Here is a 15,826-nt window from a genome sequence, read left to right as displayed (position 1 = left end):
CATTTGGCTTAATCAATGCCCCATCTACATTTCAATCTGTCATGAATGACATTTTGAGGGAGTATCTAAAAAATTTGTGCTGGTATTTTTTGATGATATTTTGATTTATAGTGCTTCTATGGAAGAAAATTTGGTCCATTTAGAAAAGGTTTTTAATAAGCTCCAGCAACATTCTTTAAAGGTCAAGGATAGTAAATGCAGTTTTGGGGTTCCTCAAGTGGAATACCTTGGACATGTCATCAGTGCCAAGGGAGTTGCAGTTGACCCTTCTAAAATTGAATGCATACAGAAGTGGGAGAAACCAAAGACCTTAAAGGGGTTAAGAGGATTTCTTGGTTTAGCCCGCTATTACAGGAAATATGTCAAAAACTTTGGAGTTATTGCAAAACCACTTACTGACATGCTTAAAAAAGATAGCTTCAAGTGGAGTCCTGCTTCAGAAATGGCATTTGAGGAACTCAAGAAGGCTTTGATAACTACTCCTGTGTTGGCTATTCCAAACTTTGACAAAGAGTTTGTAGTGGAATGTGATGCATTTGACAAGGGAATTGGAGCAGTGCTGTCCCAAGATGGTCATCCTGTAGCCTTTCTAAGCAAGGCACTAGCTCCTAAGCACACAACTCTATCAGTCTATGATAAAGAAATGATGGCAGTAGTATTTGATGTACAGCATTGGAGACCCTATCTATACTGACCATAGGACAATTGAGCATTTCTTGAAACAAAAAATTACCACTCTAGCTCAACAAAAGTGGTTGATCAAATTGATGGGATATGACTACTCCATTTTTTATAAAGCAGGAAAAAGTAATATTGCTCCTGATGCCTTATCAAGACAAATGGATCTGTCCACTTTAACGGGGGTATATTGTAACGTCCCGAACCCAAATTCACCCGTTTACTAGTCATTTGGACGGTAAACGACCTTTACTTTCACTTTTACTTTCGGTTTAGTACCTTTAGTGACCCTAAAAGTTGACTTTTTGTTCGGGTCAAAATTTGAGAAACGTTTCTTCATGGAAGTTGTAGAGGACGTTAAACCGAGCGCGTGCATATGTGGTTCGTAAAAATCGGAGCTCGTATGCGATAGTTATAAGCGAAATAGTAAAGTTACTGTTTACGGTTACTGTTCATGGTAAGTTTCTATAAATAGCCAAGTTACTGTGGTAAGTTTCCATTTTTGGAAACTTACCCGGCCTTTTATCTCTCTTCTCCCCCGACATTTTCTTCCTCTTCGGCCCGATTTCTTCTCCCTCCGGTTTCTTCCTTCTCCGGCCGACCCACGACGGAATCCGGGCACCGGCAGGTTCGCCTCCTCCTCCTTGTCACGCCTGGGGTGGTGTTTGGCGGTGGCTCGACCGGTGGAGCTCGGAATTGAGCTGTGAAGGTTACTGTAGCCGATCGGAACTTTCATCGATTTCCGGCGATTCCGGCCGTTTCCGGCCACGAAATTGGCATCGAAGGTTCGGTTTTCATCACTGATCATTTCCCCTATGGCCTTGTGTCACGATTTGTTGTGTAGAAGTCGAATTGATGAATTGAAATTTTAGGGTTCTTGAGAAATTTCTGGGCTTGTGTTCATCGGCCGAATTGGAGCTCTTTCAGGTAAAATTGGAACTTGTTGTAGTTGAATGAATGGTTGGGTGTGTTGAGTAGATGCTACTGTCCAAATTTGGTGGCCATCGGAGGTGGTGGCCGCCGGCGCGTGGGGCCCACGCGCCGCCACTGTTGGTGGCGCGTGGAGGCGTGTAGGGCAGTGTTTTAATTCCAGTTTTTAGCCCATTAAATTCTATAAATGTTGTAGAGCTTGTATGTGAAGTTTGGTGATTTTTGGAGAAGCTTGGAATTAATTATGAATTTTTGAAGTTTAGGGTTTCGATTATCGAATTACGAGAATCCGACCGTCGGATATCTCTCGGTTCTGCTTTGGAACCTTTAAATTAACGAATTGGTATTAGTGGTATAATTTGGGCTGAATCCGAGGAGAATGGGAGATGTAAATTATGAGGAATTGAGTTTAGGAATTATATTAAATTGTTGAATAATTATTCACGGAATATAATCGTGTACAGGATGTCGTACCGAGCCCTGGCTCGATGAAGGAACTCGTATACGTGATCGTCGGAATAGTACTGTGAGTGGACTTTTGTTTTTAAGTAAATGATGCATGCATTTATTTTGAAATTATTGGTTTATTTAATTATCGTTTTATTTATCGAGCATGATATTTTGTCTTGGATTATAATTTGACATTGATTTTTCATGAGTTTCGGATATGAACTTATTATGCTCGGATTTGGATTTATGAGTTGTTTTTGAGAATATGAATTGATTTTCAGAAATTGATTATAATTATTATTTGAAATTCTGATATTGTGATTTTCAATGAATTCTTTTCCGAGGTGATTTCCGGAATTTCATATTTATTTTTCATTCACCGATTTGAGATCTCTGAAAGATTTTCGAAATGAGATTTCGATGGAATTATATTTCTTGTTTATTTATCGACTTTCGGCTTTGGCATTGGGAGTGCCTTGATGATGAACTTGGAATTGGTTTTGTTTCGATTCATGGAGATTATGTTTTATTATTATTTTCTCTCCTATTTATTTTGAACTTGAGATTATCTTGGCGTGTGGGACACGTCGTTGGAAATTCTTTTACGAGAGATGGGGGAAGCCTTATGTATTTTGGATTTACTGGATTTTCGGTTATGTTTCCCTGTGCCATACTGAGGGGTGATTTTATCATGCTAGCATTGATTTTCCGCCTTTGTGGCGCGGTGATGGGATCACCGTAGCCCTTCCGCCTTTGTGGCGCAGGTTACTGTCTCTGTGACAGTAATTCTGTAGCCCAGTATCCTATCGCTACACTTAGTGGCGTAAGGGTATATTACGGGAGTTATGAGAGTTCTTTAGCCTGGGAGGCTATCACCCAACCAAGCCTGAGTGGCTTATTCGTATGGCTATCATCTTCCCCTACTTATACTATTTTTGACTAGCGGGGACTAGTCTGAGTTTTCTTAACCAGCGGGGCTGGACTTATATTTTCGAGTATTGAAATTTCAATCTTTTACTTTGTTGTTTTGACTAGCGGGGCTAGTCGGTTTTCTGGAGTTCAACGTTTTTCGGGTTATTTTCTTAAGTGTTCTATAAATGTTGCATGCATCCGGATTTTATATATCGAAAAATGTGGGAAAGTATGAAGTTTTATTTTGTTTTATTCATATTAAATTATTTATTTTTGTCCACTCACGCTAACGTTTTTATGTACTTTCCCCTGGGCCCTTCGGTTTCAAATGCCCAGTTTGCAGGCGAATTAGTGGAGGTCGGGCGTACATGACATTTGAGGCATAATTGTCACCACTTCCGCATTGTAGGATCCCTTGATCATTTACTCTACTTTTTTTATTTCCTTGTGAATTAGTATTGCTCTGATAACCTTTGGGATTTGTATTGTTAAGTTGAGTTTTGTGTTTTGCGAGTTGGGGAATGTTGATTTGGGGAGCAGGGTGGCTCCAGGAGCATAAGGATGGGTGATTTAGAAGTGTGAATTCTCTTTCTACAGGTTTTGGGTTGTCCATTTTAGGGGAAGTTCCGCCAAATTTTTGGTAGAATTTCTTCTAAGGTGGGCCCCGCAGGGCCACTTCGGATTTCAGGGTGAAATTCGGGGCGGGTCCTGTCAGTATCTCAACTAGTCCACAAATTTGTAGGTGAGATTCAGAAAGCTTGTTTATTGGATACTGAGGCTTCCCTAATTTTGCAAGAGCTACAAACTAACAGTGCAGGAAAGAAGAACTATACAGTGCATAACTCTCAGTTACAATATAAAAGGAGAATTTTTGTGCCAAAATCAGATGACTGGAGAACAAAAGTTATCAGAGAGTTTCATGAAGGCTTGGTGGGAGGACATGCCGGAAGAACAAGGACATACTAGAGAATCAAGAGAAGCTTTGCTTGGCCGGGAATGTTAAGGGACATCAAACATTTCATTGCCAAATGCCATACTTGTCAACTTAATCATTATGAAGCAATAGCTCCTCCAGGTCTTCTCCAACCTAATTCTATTCCTGACAAAGCATGGACCAACATCTCCATGGATTTCATTGATGGACTGCCGGTCTCAGAAGGGAAAACAGTAATATGGGTAGTGGTTGACAGGTTGAATAAGTTTGCTCACTTTGTGCCCATGTCCCACCCCTATATGGCTGCCTCAGTAGCACAGCTGTTTGTGAAGGAGATTTTTAGGCTACAAGGTATGCCAGAACACATATTGTCTGACAGGGACCCTGTGTTTCTTAGTCTCTTTTAGGAATCTTTTTTTAAGCTACAGGGCACCAAGCTGGATAAATCATCTACTTACCATCCTCAGAGTGATGGTCAAACAGAAAACCTGAACTGGACCTTGGAATAGTATTAAAGATGTGTTACAGGGGAAAAACCTCATTCATGGGTTCAAGCAATTCCCTGGGCTGAATGGTGGTATAATTCAGCATTTCATTCAACCATTCAAATGAGTCCCTTTCAAGCCTTGTATGGCTACCCTCCCCCTACTGTCACTTGTTATCAGCCTGGCTCAACGCAGTAGCTTAGGTAGATCAACAGTTGAAGAGTAGAGATGAACTTTTATCATTACTCAAAAGAAATCTGCAGGTAGCTCAATCCAGGATGAAGACAACTTATGATAAAAGGCATACTAAAAGGAAATTTGCAGTTGGGGATCATGTATATTTGAAGTTGCAGGTCTATAAACAACACTCAGTGCACCAGCAGGATCGGCATAAGCTATCTCCTAGGTACTATGGCCCATTTGAGGTCACTGAGAGAATTGGTCAAGTAGCCTATAGGCACTCCTTGCCAAATGGCATGAAGAGATTTCAGAGATGGATACGTACAAAGTAAGCTGTAAGTTTCAACATTAGAATATTATTTCCTTGGAGCCATTCAAAAACATGTTTTTGTTCTTCTGCAATGTAATGGAGGCCTGCTATATGTGGTTGAACTCAAAATTAACATTTTTTCCCGCTTGAAGATTGCTACGACAGACAAGGAGTGCCGTCCTGGGAGTACCATTTGGCAAGGAGTGTCGTCATGGGAGTACCACACCCTGTGAATTCTAGACTTAAGTCAATCCACAACCCTTATAAAATGTAAAGCATTGAACTCATTTTTCACAAGGGTTTTTTGCACCAACAGTGTCTGAAGACTTGGGATGACTGACAATATGATACCCGAACTTACAAAGTTATCAAAGTGATACCCAGACTCAATTTTTTGTATCTCCGTCGTATCTGCAATCATTTTCAGTCACGTTTCCGTTAATTTGACCACGTGCAATGCATGTGACTAATTAAATGAGGCCAAAAAGACTAATTTGCCCTCGGATTTTTTTTTTTTGGAGAACACTCAATTCGTTAAATTTTGTTTCTCTTATTCATCATCTTCCTTGAAACAGATCAAATCCAAAACCAGTTACCCATCATTGTTCTTCCATCAAATTCAACCTCTTGCAATTTGCTTTCCCATTCAAATCCACCACCAGTCCCATCTCAGTGACAACAATCAAGATAAGTATTTGAACCCAGCAAGTCTTCATGTTCATCTTCTTAAACCCATCAAAAAAAAAAAAAAACTATGAAATCCCAGCATTTGCTCATATTCTTGAACCCATTCATATTCATCTTCTCAAACCCATTTGAGCTTTCGAGAGAAGAGAAATTGGTGATGGCGAGATCACTTGATCCCAGCCTCACCTCTGCCAGCCCGCCGCAACAGAACATCGGAAGAAGGTCTCGTGCAGCCCCAAATTCGAACTCCATTCGAAATCCGACTATGAGCCCCCCGCCGCCGCCGCCCATCATGGTCGCTGGCTTTGCCTCTAACTACAGTGATTTTTCTTCTATGCTAGCAACTAAAGCATTTGCCTCAGCCAACTTCGAATCAGCAGTAAACTTAATTTCTGCAATCTCTTTCCCCTCCTCGCCGGAGTTCAACTTCAGAAGTTGCAATCAAATGGGCTGCTCGAGTTCTTCCTGCCTAGAAGTCCACTCCTTTTTCTCAATCAGGAGTAGCCCCATATTGTATGGGTATCCATAAAGCTCGTTTTTGAGCTCCAAAAGCCGAAGCCGGCGTTCTGGGTTCAAACAAGACAACCCTTTTCCCCTCCTCGCCAGAGTTCAACTTCGATTTGCCGGAATTCATGTTCGCCCTAACCCAGTTCCGGTCTTCTCAGCCCAGGTTTTGGGCGTCCAAGACCAAACCGACCACCTCTGCAGCGTAAACATCAACAACCTCTCCTCAAATTTAGAGATCCCAAATTCATAAAGAACCACACACTCAGCAAGTCGACAAAAAAACCCAAAAATCCCCCCACCCCAAAAAGGAACCAACTTTCCTCCACGGCACAACCCTAATCAAAAACCCTTGATCGGAATTGACACAATTCCCCCGTGAATCGAACATCCCAAAAATTCGCTGGCTCGGAAACGAAAGCTTCTCACTTCACTCGCTGATTTTCTCTCTCTCTCTCTCTCTCTCAATAGAAAACCCTGGTCTGGACGTGACCCACTTCCCAGATTCCGGCGAATAAGATTTCAAGTCCCGTGACCTCCCTCTCCACCGATTGAGATTTTTGGTTAATAGAACAAAGTAATAAAGTTTATTCAGTTGTTATTTTCAATATAATAATTTATTCAAAAATTTGAATTTATTCATTTAGCGTTTGATATAGTGGAAAAGTCTATTTTGCCCTCATTTTGCGACTCATGTGCCTCACACGTGGTTGAGATTGACGGCACCGTGACGGAAAATGACCGCAGGTACGACGGAGATACGAAAAATTGAGTCTGAGTATCACTTTAATAACTTTGTAAGTTCGGGTATCATATTGTCAGTCACCCAAGTCGATCTCCAGACACTGTTGGTGCAAAAAACCATTTCACAACCATAACCACTTATCGAGCTCAAAACAAACCAAATTCACAGAAAGAAAGAGATCGAGAAGCTAATTAGCTGTTTAGCCCAACTGATCAATACTTGTTAAAATGGCCTCTTCCCAGCTCTTCTTTGTCCTTGCCATTCTAGCAATTGTTGCCCCTTCAATTTTGGCCACAGATTTTATCGTTGGCGATGACAAAGGTTGGACCATTAATGTTGATTACCAAGCCTGGGCTCAGGGAAAGCTCTTCGTTGTCGGTGACAACCTCGGTATGTAAATTACGTACTAAGCTCTACAAATTCTTGTCGTAATAACTTTTGATTGATATATATAATTTCTTCTTTCTTTTAATCTTTGAGCCGTTATGTATATGCAGTTTTTAACTACCCAGAAGGAGTTCACAATGTTCTCAAAGTGAATGGAACTGGGTTCCAAGAATGTGCAGCTCCTGCAGGCACTGTGGCATTAACAAGTGGAAAGGATGTGATAAACCTAGCAACCACAGGAAGAAAATGGTACATTTGTGGTGTTTCTAAGCACTGTCAAGTTGGACCCCAGAAGCTGTTCATAACTGTGATGCCAGCTTCCTTTGCTCCTAGCCCAAGCCCCACTACCTCTGCAGCAACTACCAGTTCTGTTAATGGAGCAAGATTAGGGTGGATGATCGTTGTTTTTGGCATTCTTGGGATATTCATCTAGGATTGGACTAGATGAATACACTGTCAATATTCTTTTCAAACTGTTTCTGAGTATTTGATTAATTCTTCTTCCTGTTACAAAGTGTGAGATCTGGAATAAAGTTTGATATTTCAAGTATTTATATGAACTGCATGCCAACACTACTAGAAAAATGGCTACTAGCCACCCCCCTTTTGGATACACTTTATCAACCATGTCATTTGATACAGCAAATGACACCCTTTTGTATTTGTGGTATTATTTGTTTTATGAGTACTGCTAACTGTGACAAAATAAAAAACATAATCGACAAAATGCTTTACAAAAAATACAAATTTGAATAAACACAAACATCCGTATTCATTGCTAAATAAAGGGCTAAATTAATGTATTATTATTTAATTTTTAGATAAACATCTTATATAGATATGGTTAAGGGTGTGAAGTAATGTTAACAAACCACTCTTTTACATTTAATTTATCCAAATTTACAAATTAATCATCCCTTGTTTGCAACAGTAGTTGAAATACGCCAAAATATATTATTTTTGACCTTTTTTCTATATAAAATTTATAAAGAGATTTTCCTATTAATAATTAATTTATCCAAATTTACAAATTAATCATTCCTTGTTTGCAGCAGTATTGGAAATAAGCCAAAAATAATATTTTTGACCTTTTTTCTATTTAACATTTTATTAGAGCTTTTTCTATTAATAATTTAATACACATACTTGCAAATTAACTACAGATATATATAGGTACTCAATGCACTACCATTTTTTGCACACTAGTATCCGTATTCATAGTTCATTAGCCATGGATTTCTGTATGAAGGCATAGCAAAATGTAGTTGATTTTTTGGGCCGTTTTAAGATAATAAATTCACATTTATATATGTTCCATATAAAAAACAAACAAATTTCTCATTAACCACGGGAAACCGTAGTTGATGTTGATTAACACATAAAAGAGTATCCAATATGATTTGTATTTACGTATGAAAAGGATTTCCATATATATCCAATGTGTATCCAAGGCTTTAGTTTTTTATTTTATTTTATTTAATCATCCAATGACTTTATATAATCATAACAATTCCAGATTGAATTATCCATATATAGTATCGATCAGCATGTGAACTGGAGTAGTCCTTATCAACTTCTATTTCTTCAATTTCCCGCTTGTACGCCCAAAAAGAAAAAAAGAAAAAACAAGAACACGAAAGAGAGTGGGAACAAAAGGAATTTAGGCGGGACGATTGGCGCCTGATAAGAGCCCCAATCCCTCAAACCTCGCTAATCGATTAGATTAAAAGGGCGTTCTGCTTTTCACTGACCAAGGAAGCATAGGGAAGTAGAGGTTTGGCTACTGCTCTTCTCTTAAACCCGAATTTGTTCATGTTCCCTCTCGTGCACTTGTCTTCATTTTTTGACTGATTTTGGGTATGTCTTGCGCTTAATCGCTTATGATCGATCTTTGTTTGTTTTGCAGGGTTTGCGAAATCGACATGGCTGGGTTTTTAGGAAGCGGGTTCGTGTGCTTTTAGGTAGTATTTTTTACTTGTATGTGCCATTTTTGGTCTTATCGTGCTTGGGAATAACGTCTTTGGGTTCTCTACATGTGGGTTGTTCTTGCTTGGTTTTATCTTCTTGCTATTCTTAGCATTTACGGGTTTTCATGAAAATGCATGTGCTATTCTTTTAATACAAATAAGTTGTACAGTGTAAGGAGTTAATTTGCGTGTTTGAGGGGGAAAAGTCAGTAACTTATGATTAAATAGCATGCTTGATTTCAGCATATCAAATGGTTTGGTTTATTGTTTAGTAGTTTATGTACTTTGATAATATCTAAATTCGAATGAATTAGTGCCAAAGCAATATGCTTTGTTCTAGCTAGAAGTAATTTATGGATCACACAGAGGATGGTGACCATCAACAAGAGGAACCGGTCTCAAAAGAGAATGAATCAGTCAACAGGGACACGAACCTATATATGCTAGTTTGGCTCATGAATATGTAAGTTAGTCTATACTTTTACTTATTTTCCATTTTATTGACTAGAAATTTTGATGTGTTATCTTTATATAATATGTACCATCCTTTGAATTGCACAAGAACTTCTGCATGGTAAAAAGCCAGATAGATGGGAATTGTTCAAATTAACACACCAAAAGGCAGGAACTCAAGAGCCAATTGATGCAGCAGGTGCAAAAGCAATTGTAAGTGCTATATGAAATATTAATGTTTATTTAACAAATATGAGACTAGTGCTATTCTTGAATTTATAATATAATATTTACATTTTGTAGGCGGATTTTGAAGAGGCCGAACAAAAGAGGCTAAGCATGAATCAACACATCACTGCTCCAGAAATCCGTGAAGAAATGTATGCTAAGGTTCTTGGTAAGGAGAAGGGAAACTGAGTAAGGGGTCTTGGAGCTGGGGTTACTTGGGATGAAGTTCCTGGAATTCATGTGGAAGAGCAAGATGTTTCAAAGGAAGTGCAACTTTTGCGAGAGCGTTTAGAAGCACAAACCAAAGAGGCACAAGAGAGGGAAGCACGTCTGATGGATGAATTACAAAGGAAAATGGCTGAACAAACAAAAAAAATGGAAGAAATGCTTGAAGTAAGGTGTGTAGGCATGGCGGTCCAAAAAATGGGAGAGATGTTTAAACAATGTGGAATATCGGTGGATACATAAGAAGATATGGAGCAAACAATGTCTCAATTTGCTCAGCACATTTCTCAAAGGCCGTCAAATGTGATTTTTTCACCAAATGATGATGTTTACCGCTCCACATTGCCATTTGAATGTGCTGATATGCAGACGGATTGAAGACATTGCTTGAAGATGGTGGTCGCTCGTTCAACTCTATCGGAAGTAGTTTGATATTACAATAAAGATTTTCGTATTAGTATTTCCATTTTCTAGTCATTTGAGATTTCGGACTAATTTTAATTCTTGTCTTTTGTTAGTTTAAAGTTTAAACTTTGTAGATTTTATTATAAATATATTTTCTTTAGAATATTAATGGTTATGCCTCATTGTTATTATTATTTTTTTAATTCCCTGAAAATTAGAATGATTTGGATATAATTTATTTATATTAAAATTACTGATTTTCATAATATTTTTTTAAATATAAAATTTAAACGATACCGATGTCGTAGTGTATCCATTGCTTAATACACATGGATAATTATCTGTAATTCTGGATAAATTAATATTATACAAAAAATATAATATTAAATAAAGTATAACGTATTTTGTATACGTATAAAAGTATTTATGTATTTTGGTAAATATGAAATAGAAAATAAAAGAAAATGAGGAGAGAGAAAGAAAATAAAAATTAATGCAGTAAAAAAGAAAAGAAAAATGGGAGATACTGAAGTCTTAAGCGTGGCTTTTGGTTAGTGGAACTGCGATAGAGAATACCCTTTTTCATTCCGTGGCTGCACCGTACCCAATGAGTTTTAGATACCCTTATTTGTATCATTTGAAGCAAAAGATACAGAAAAAAATCTGTATTCTATGAGCCTTTTGCTAGTAGTGCAATTTTTTGTTTGGTTTGTCATGTTTCAAACTTCTGAGCTAATTTGGATAGAATAAATGATATATTGTCAAAATCAATTTATATAAAAACCCTTTCTTTTTCTCTAAAGATTGACCGACCGAAATATAAAAACGTACAAGTTTTAAAAGTAACATCCGAAAATCACAAAAAATAAAATAAAATGTACAAGTTAAATATATCTTTATTACACGTTCACACGTTACATCCGTATCTATATATAAACCATAACATGATTAGCATCTATATGTAAATCATAATAATCCCAATTTATTCATTCCCAATACTAACAATGGGAAGCTAATGCCAATTTAAATCATGTGAAACCCTACAATGCCACTAACAATTACCAGCCACCCATATATCTTTCCGACAGTTGCCGCAGAGGTACTCGGGCTTGAGGTACTTGGGCTTGGTCCACTCGGGCTTGAGATACTTGGGCTTGGTTCACTCTGGCTTGAGGCATCTGGGCCTGGGGAAGTTAGGCTTGAGGTACTCGGACTTGGGGCAACATTTGGACTTGAGCTGCTTGGGATTGAGCTAGGAGAAGAGGAAGGTGATGACAAAACAGTTACAGCAACCTTCTGGTTCCCCAATTCACAATGCTTACCAACACTACAAATGAACCATTTCTTTCCTGGGGTTGCAAGCTTGATCAAATCCCCTCCAGTTGTTAATGGCTTGGTGCTAGAAGGAGCTGCACATTCCTTAAACTCTTTTTCCTTCACTTCAACCACGTTATGAACTCCTGGTAGATACTTGAAAACTGCACATGTAATAAAAGTAAATTATTACAAATTAATCTTATATAATTTTACAGATTACAAAATTTTGCTTGGTAAAAGAGGAGAGCACACAAAATTTTTACTTACTAAGGTTGTCACCAACATAAAATTGCTTTCCCTTAGCCCAAGCTTCATAGTCAATTTCAACGGTCCAGCCTTGTTCGTCCCCAACAACATAATTTTTGGCCGAAATTGATGGGGAAAAAATTGCTAATATGGCAAGGATGGTGAAGAGCTGGAAATAGGCCATTGATTACAATTGGTTTGCTGCAAAAAAAAAAGTACTTGCCGCCTTTGATGAGAACTTGAAAATTTTGATTCTCTTATAGGGCAATTAGGGGCCAACCTTCCTAACTGATTCAGTTTTTTTAACAAATATTGTCATTAGATGTGACAGATGGCGATGCAAGTGATATGCCTCGTATATTATCCGCTACAATAACCATGGAAGGGTCATATTGTTATATTTGTTAGTTTTATATATCTAGATCTCTGTTTCAACCTTAAATAGTCAAGTACAGTTGAGTAAAATTTAATCTTCTAACTTAGATAATGATTTCAATATAATTGATATGATAAGTGTGACCCGAATTTTTCATGGTTGTTAGCTTAAATGATGTCTAATGGGTTGTACATTTAGTTCGAGTTCCTAAAATTCTATTTCACCCTTTCATTTTATTTTTTCCTATTTCACTTTATCTATTCTAATTTCGACTCCCCCATAGTGGTTATGTATTTTTATCAACAACACCATTTTTAACATTGAGATATTGCCTGTGTCGATTAATTGATCCGGCTCATGTCCAACAATATATCACACAAAGTCACAAATCCAACCATATATGGTCATTTATCAATATATATGTCAAAACCGAGCATCAAGCCAATTTAGAAACTTGAGATGCCTCGGTCAGATTTGAAGGATTGCCGGTTATCAATGCAAAAATCGGAAAATATCCACTCTGCGCCTAACTCTGTAATGAATTTGCGGAACTAAAATGATCTCATCCACTCTCATCTCATCATTTACATTATGTACTAAACATAGAGATGCATCCATTAGTGGATGTAGACCGGCAGGAGACCAAACTCTTCACAACTTTTGGAAGGGGCAATTGTATACTATTGAAATATATGGAGAGCAAACTGTAATTTTAGGATGGTAAATTGTAATTTCCTAGTTATGAAGTAATATATAGTCGTGGGGAGGTTAAAAAACGTGTACCAAGATGAGAGAGAGGAATTTCTAGGGTTTTAGGTCCTCCGATTCCAATTCCAATTCCAATTGCACCCCCAAAATGACGAAGAGAACCAATCTCAGACCCCAATTGAAACCAATTTCGAAGCCAGCGCTCAAATTCCTATGGATGATCAGAAAAAAGAGACACCTCTCACTCTCTTCCCGGCGTTCCTCAACCGCCACCGACATGCCGGACGGCTGTGCCGCGGTTCTCACCGACCACGAAGACGTTCTCGTTGAAATACTCGCAAGACTCCCCGTCAAAACCCTAATCCGATTCCGGTGCGTCTGCACGGCGTGGCGTTCCCTAATCTCCGACCCTCATTTCCTCAAGAAGCAGAGGAAATACGACGCCGAAAGAGGCCTCAACGACAGCGATCTCCGGCTGCTGTTCTCCATGAAGCCTCCCAGCTCCATGGGCTTGGTGGATTTAAAGGGTTTGAAGGATGCTGAGCTGGCCAAAAGATTCAGAGAGGACCGTGTTGCAACCAGAGAGCTTGATTTTCCGGTGAGTCTTGATCATGGTTATGATATGGTGAATGTGGGAACTTCCAATGGGATTATATGCATTCAATTTAATCGCGGCGAGTATGCTTTATGGAACCCTTGTACTGGAGAGTACAATGTGTTGCCGAAACCTAGTGTTTTTTGTTATCCAAGGTATTATGGATTTGGTTATGATGAAATCAATGATGATTACAAGGTAGTGAAGGGGTCACATTGTGAAACTGATGGGAATGGTCCGCTGAAACCGCTGATTCAGGTGTTTTCGCTGAGAAAAGGTACATGGAAGACCTATCCCGGCCCGAAGAATGTTTGCATGAGAGGGCAGGGGGCGTTTGTAAACGGAAACCTGCATTGGCTGTGGTTTGAGGAGTGGTGGAAGACGGAAAGCAAGGAAATTAGACCTTTTAGTTTAGCTGAGGAGAAATTTCAGGAGGCGATGCCGATTCCTTGGAATAACATTGGTGGAATTTTGATTTCCGGGAATCATCTCTGTGTACATAGTGAAACAGGGGCTGTCAGGATAGTGATGATGAAGGAATACGGGGTCAAGGAATCTTGGACTGAAGTGCTGTATCTGACTATTTTTACTGTACCTCAGATATATGATGAAATCTGCAAGGTGAAGCCTCTGTGGATTCTAGAGAATGGTGATGTTTTGGCGTACACAGTACAACAAGGAGGCTACTTGTCATTATATAAACCAAAGGATAAGGCATTTAGGAATGTTATTAAGCCTGAAGGGAGTTACAGGTTTGAATCCGTCATTTACAGAGAAACTTTTGTTTCACCGGTAACTGGCAATCTTGGAGAAATCTGACAACAGCATTGTGAGTTTTTTACTTCCTTATATGATCAACTTGTATGCATTTTGTGTTTAGAGCTAATGGTAGATTGTGTAGCTTTTCTCTTTTGTTATTGTGCATGAGGTAATTAATTACTGTCAATTGCGCCCTTTGTATCCTGGTTCAAAAGCTGCTGGTACTGGCTACAAAGGAAGAACAAATATTAGAATATTAGGACTGTGGCGATTCAATGTCACTATAGCAGTATGACTGTCCCTTACTGGATTTAACTTCTGCTTTAAAGTGATTACTACCCTTACTCATGCATCGTCAAAACATTGCTTATGCCTCGCCATTATGTGAAGTTGTGAACTAACAATTTCTTTCAAATTCCATCTTGGTGTAAGCTTCTTCATTATCTTCTTTGACACTTATATAAACAATAGTAGCCATTAGCCACTAGAAGGACTCGATGAATTTTCTCTGTCGGTGAAGATTGTTCTTGGATGGAGGGATTTCGACTCGACTTTAGAAGTTCGCTACTGCGTTTTCTGAAGCAATATTACTTTTCCGTATGCTTTTTTCCACATGGTTGAGATTACCAGTACTAGTACTTCAAAATGTGCGTTCACCGCATGGTTCTTTGATCGTTCAGGTCCAATCACTTTTAGTTTGTTTATGTGAGAAACAGCTTATTGCCTTTTGTTTGGAATCCTTGTATTAGACACGCTCCATCTGCCTGTAATGCTTCCATTGCAGCAGTTTGTCCTGTAACAAACACAAGTTGCGTATTCTTTCCTCCATTTTTGTTTCGATGAAGACATCACGTGAGATTTGCTTTTCCTTTTCAATCTACTGGTATTAGCTTGAGGAGTGAACAGATACCTAATTCAAAGTAATCTTTCATTTAGAATTAGTGGCTTGCTTGGTAGTGACTATTTCATGCCTTTTCATTGCCAGACTTTGGTAATACAGAAAGATGAAGAACCCAAGGAACCTAGTAGATACGCGGAGTCAGGAAGATGAAGCGGAGAGAAGTATGCGCCTAATTCGGTTGGAATACATGGTCATGCAGTTCTCTATTTTACTATTTTGGTTTTGTGGTGAAGGACATAAGTGCATGTATCCCATCCCAGTGTTTATGAATATTGCGACTACATTTCTCTCATCTCTATTAACCCTTTAAAAGTTATTATGTATATGACTATTAGAAGTTTAGAACCCAAAAACTTTCACCTCTGTCCTTTTATCTTATCAGCGGATAATAATTCAGTATTAATTCTTCTCTGTTAATAAGATAAAAAGATAAAAGTGAACATG

General features: G+C 38.5%; 4 protein-coding genes and 1 long non-coding RNA gene across 5 annotated transcripts; 4 read left to right on the top strand and 1 right to left on the bottom strand.

The window, feature by feature from the left end:
• Positions 1-3,966: 3,966 nt before the first annotated feature.
• Positions 3,967-4,901, top strand: LOC133731881 (uncharacterized). The gene is made up of 3 exons (XM_062159322.1): positions 3,967-4,255; positions 4,433-4,554; positions 4,653-4,901. The coding sequence occupies exons 1-3, from the start codon at positions 3,967-3,969 to the stop codon at positions 4,899-4,901; spliced, it is 660 nt and encodes a 219-aa protein (XP_062015306.1).
• Positions 4,902-6,929: 2,028 nt separating this feature from the next.
• LOC133709126 (blue copper protein 1a-like) lies at positions 6,930-7,718 on the top strand. The gene is made up of 2 exons (XM_062134762.1): positions 6,930-7,205; positions 7,313-7,718. Exons 1-2 carry the CDS (start codon positions 7,043-7,045, stop codon positions 7,633-7,635), a joined length of 486 nt encoding a protein of 161 aa, XP_061990746.1. The 5' UTR covers positions 6,930-7,042; the 3' UTR covers positions 7,636-7,718.
• Positions 7,719-8,156: 438 nt separating this feature from the next.
• On the top strand, positions 8,157-10,056 carry LOC133743339 (uncharacterized). Its single transcript, XR_009863069.1, has 5 exons — positions 8,157-8,976; positions 9,109-9,163; positions 9,536-9,632; positions 9,732-9,835; positions 9,926-10,056. It is a non-coding gene; the product is annotated as an uncharacterized LOC133743339 (long non-coding RNA).
• A 1,447-nt stretch (positions 10,057-11,503) lies between these two features.
• Positions 11,504-12,227, bottom strand: LOC133731874 (blue copper protein 1b-like). The gene is made up of 2 exons (XM_062159314.1): positions 12,065-12,227; positions 11,504-11,958 (listed from the first exon to the last, which is right to left on the bottom strand). Exons 1-2 carry the CDS (start codon positions 12,225-12,227, stop codon positions 11,504-11,506), a joined length of 618 nt encoding a protein of 205 aa, XP_062015298.1.
• A 966-nt stretch (positions 12,228-13,193) lies between these two features.
• LOC133725813 (putative F-box protein At3g16210) lies at positions 13,194-15,674 on the top strand. Its single transcript, XM_062153190.1, has 2 exons — positions 13,194-14,551; positions 15,467-15,674. Exon 1 carries the CDS (start codon positions 13,276-13,278, stop codon positions 14,539-14,541), a length of 1,266 nt encoding a protein of 421 aa, XP_062009174.1. The 5' UTR covers positions 13,194-13,275; the 3' UTR covers positions 14,542-14,551; positions 15,467-15,674.
• Positions 15,675-15,826: the final 152 nt, after the last annotated feature.

The sequence above is a fragment of the Rosa rugosa genome, chromosome 1 (genome assembly GCF_958449725.1).
Source record: "Rosa rugosa chromosome 1, drRosRugo1.1, whole genome shotgun sequence".
NCBI lineage: Eukaryota > Viridiplantae > Streptophyta > Magnoliopsida > Rosales > Rosaceae > Rosa > Rosa rugosa.
This window is presented reverse-complemented; position numbering and strand designations above follow the sequence as displayed.

Bases quoted from the DNA above. Each gene is read 5' to 3' on its own strand.
- LOC133709126 (XM_062134762.1), top strand. From the start codon at position 7,043: ATGGCCTCTTCCCAGCTCTTCTTTGTCCTTGCCATTCTAGCAATTGTT. The intron at 7,206-7,312 runs GTATGTAAATTA...ATGTATATGCAG, and splicing joins CGTTGTCGGTGACAACCTCG to TTTTTAACTACCCAGAAGGA.
- LOC133731874 (XM_062159314.1), bottom strand. From the start codon at position 12,227: ATGGCCTATTTCCAGCTCTTCACCATCCTTGCCATATTAGCAATTTTT. The intron at 11,959-12,064 runs GTAAGTAAAAAT...TTACATGTGCAG, and splicing joins TTATGTTGGTGACAACCTTA to TTTTCAAGTATCTACCAGGA.
- LOC133725813 (XM_062153190.1), top strand. From the start codon at position 13,276: ATGACGAAGAGAACCAATCTCAGACCCCAATTGAAACCAATTTCGAAG.
- LOC133731881 (XM_062159322.1), top strand. From the start codon at position 3,967: ATGTTAAGGGACATCAAACATTTCATTGCCAAATGCCATACTTGTCAA. The intron at 4,256-4,432 runs GTATGCCAGAAC...GATGTGTTACAG, and splicing joins GGAGATTTTTAGGCTACAAG to GGGAAAAACCTCATTCATGG. The intron at 4,555-4,652 runs GTCACTTGTTAT...AGAAATCTGCAG, and splicing joins ATGGCTACCCTCCCCCTACT to GTAGCTCAATCCAGGATGAA.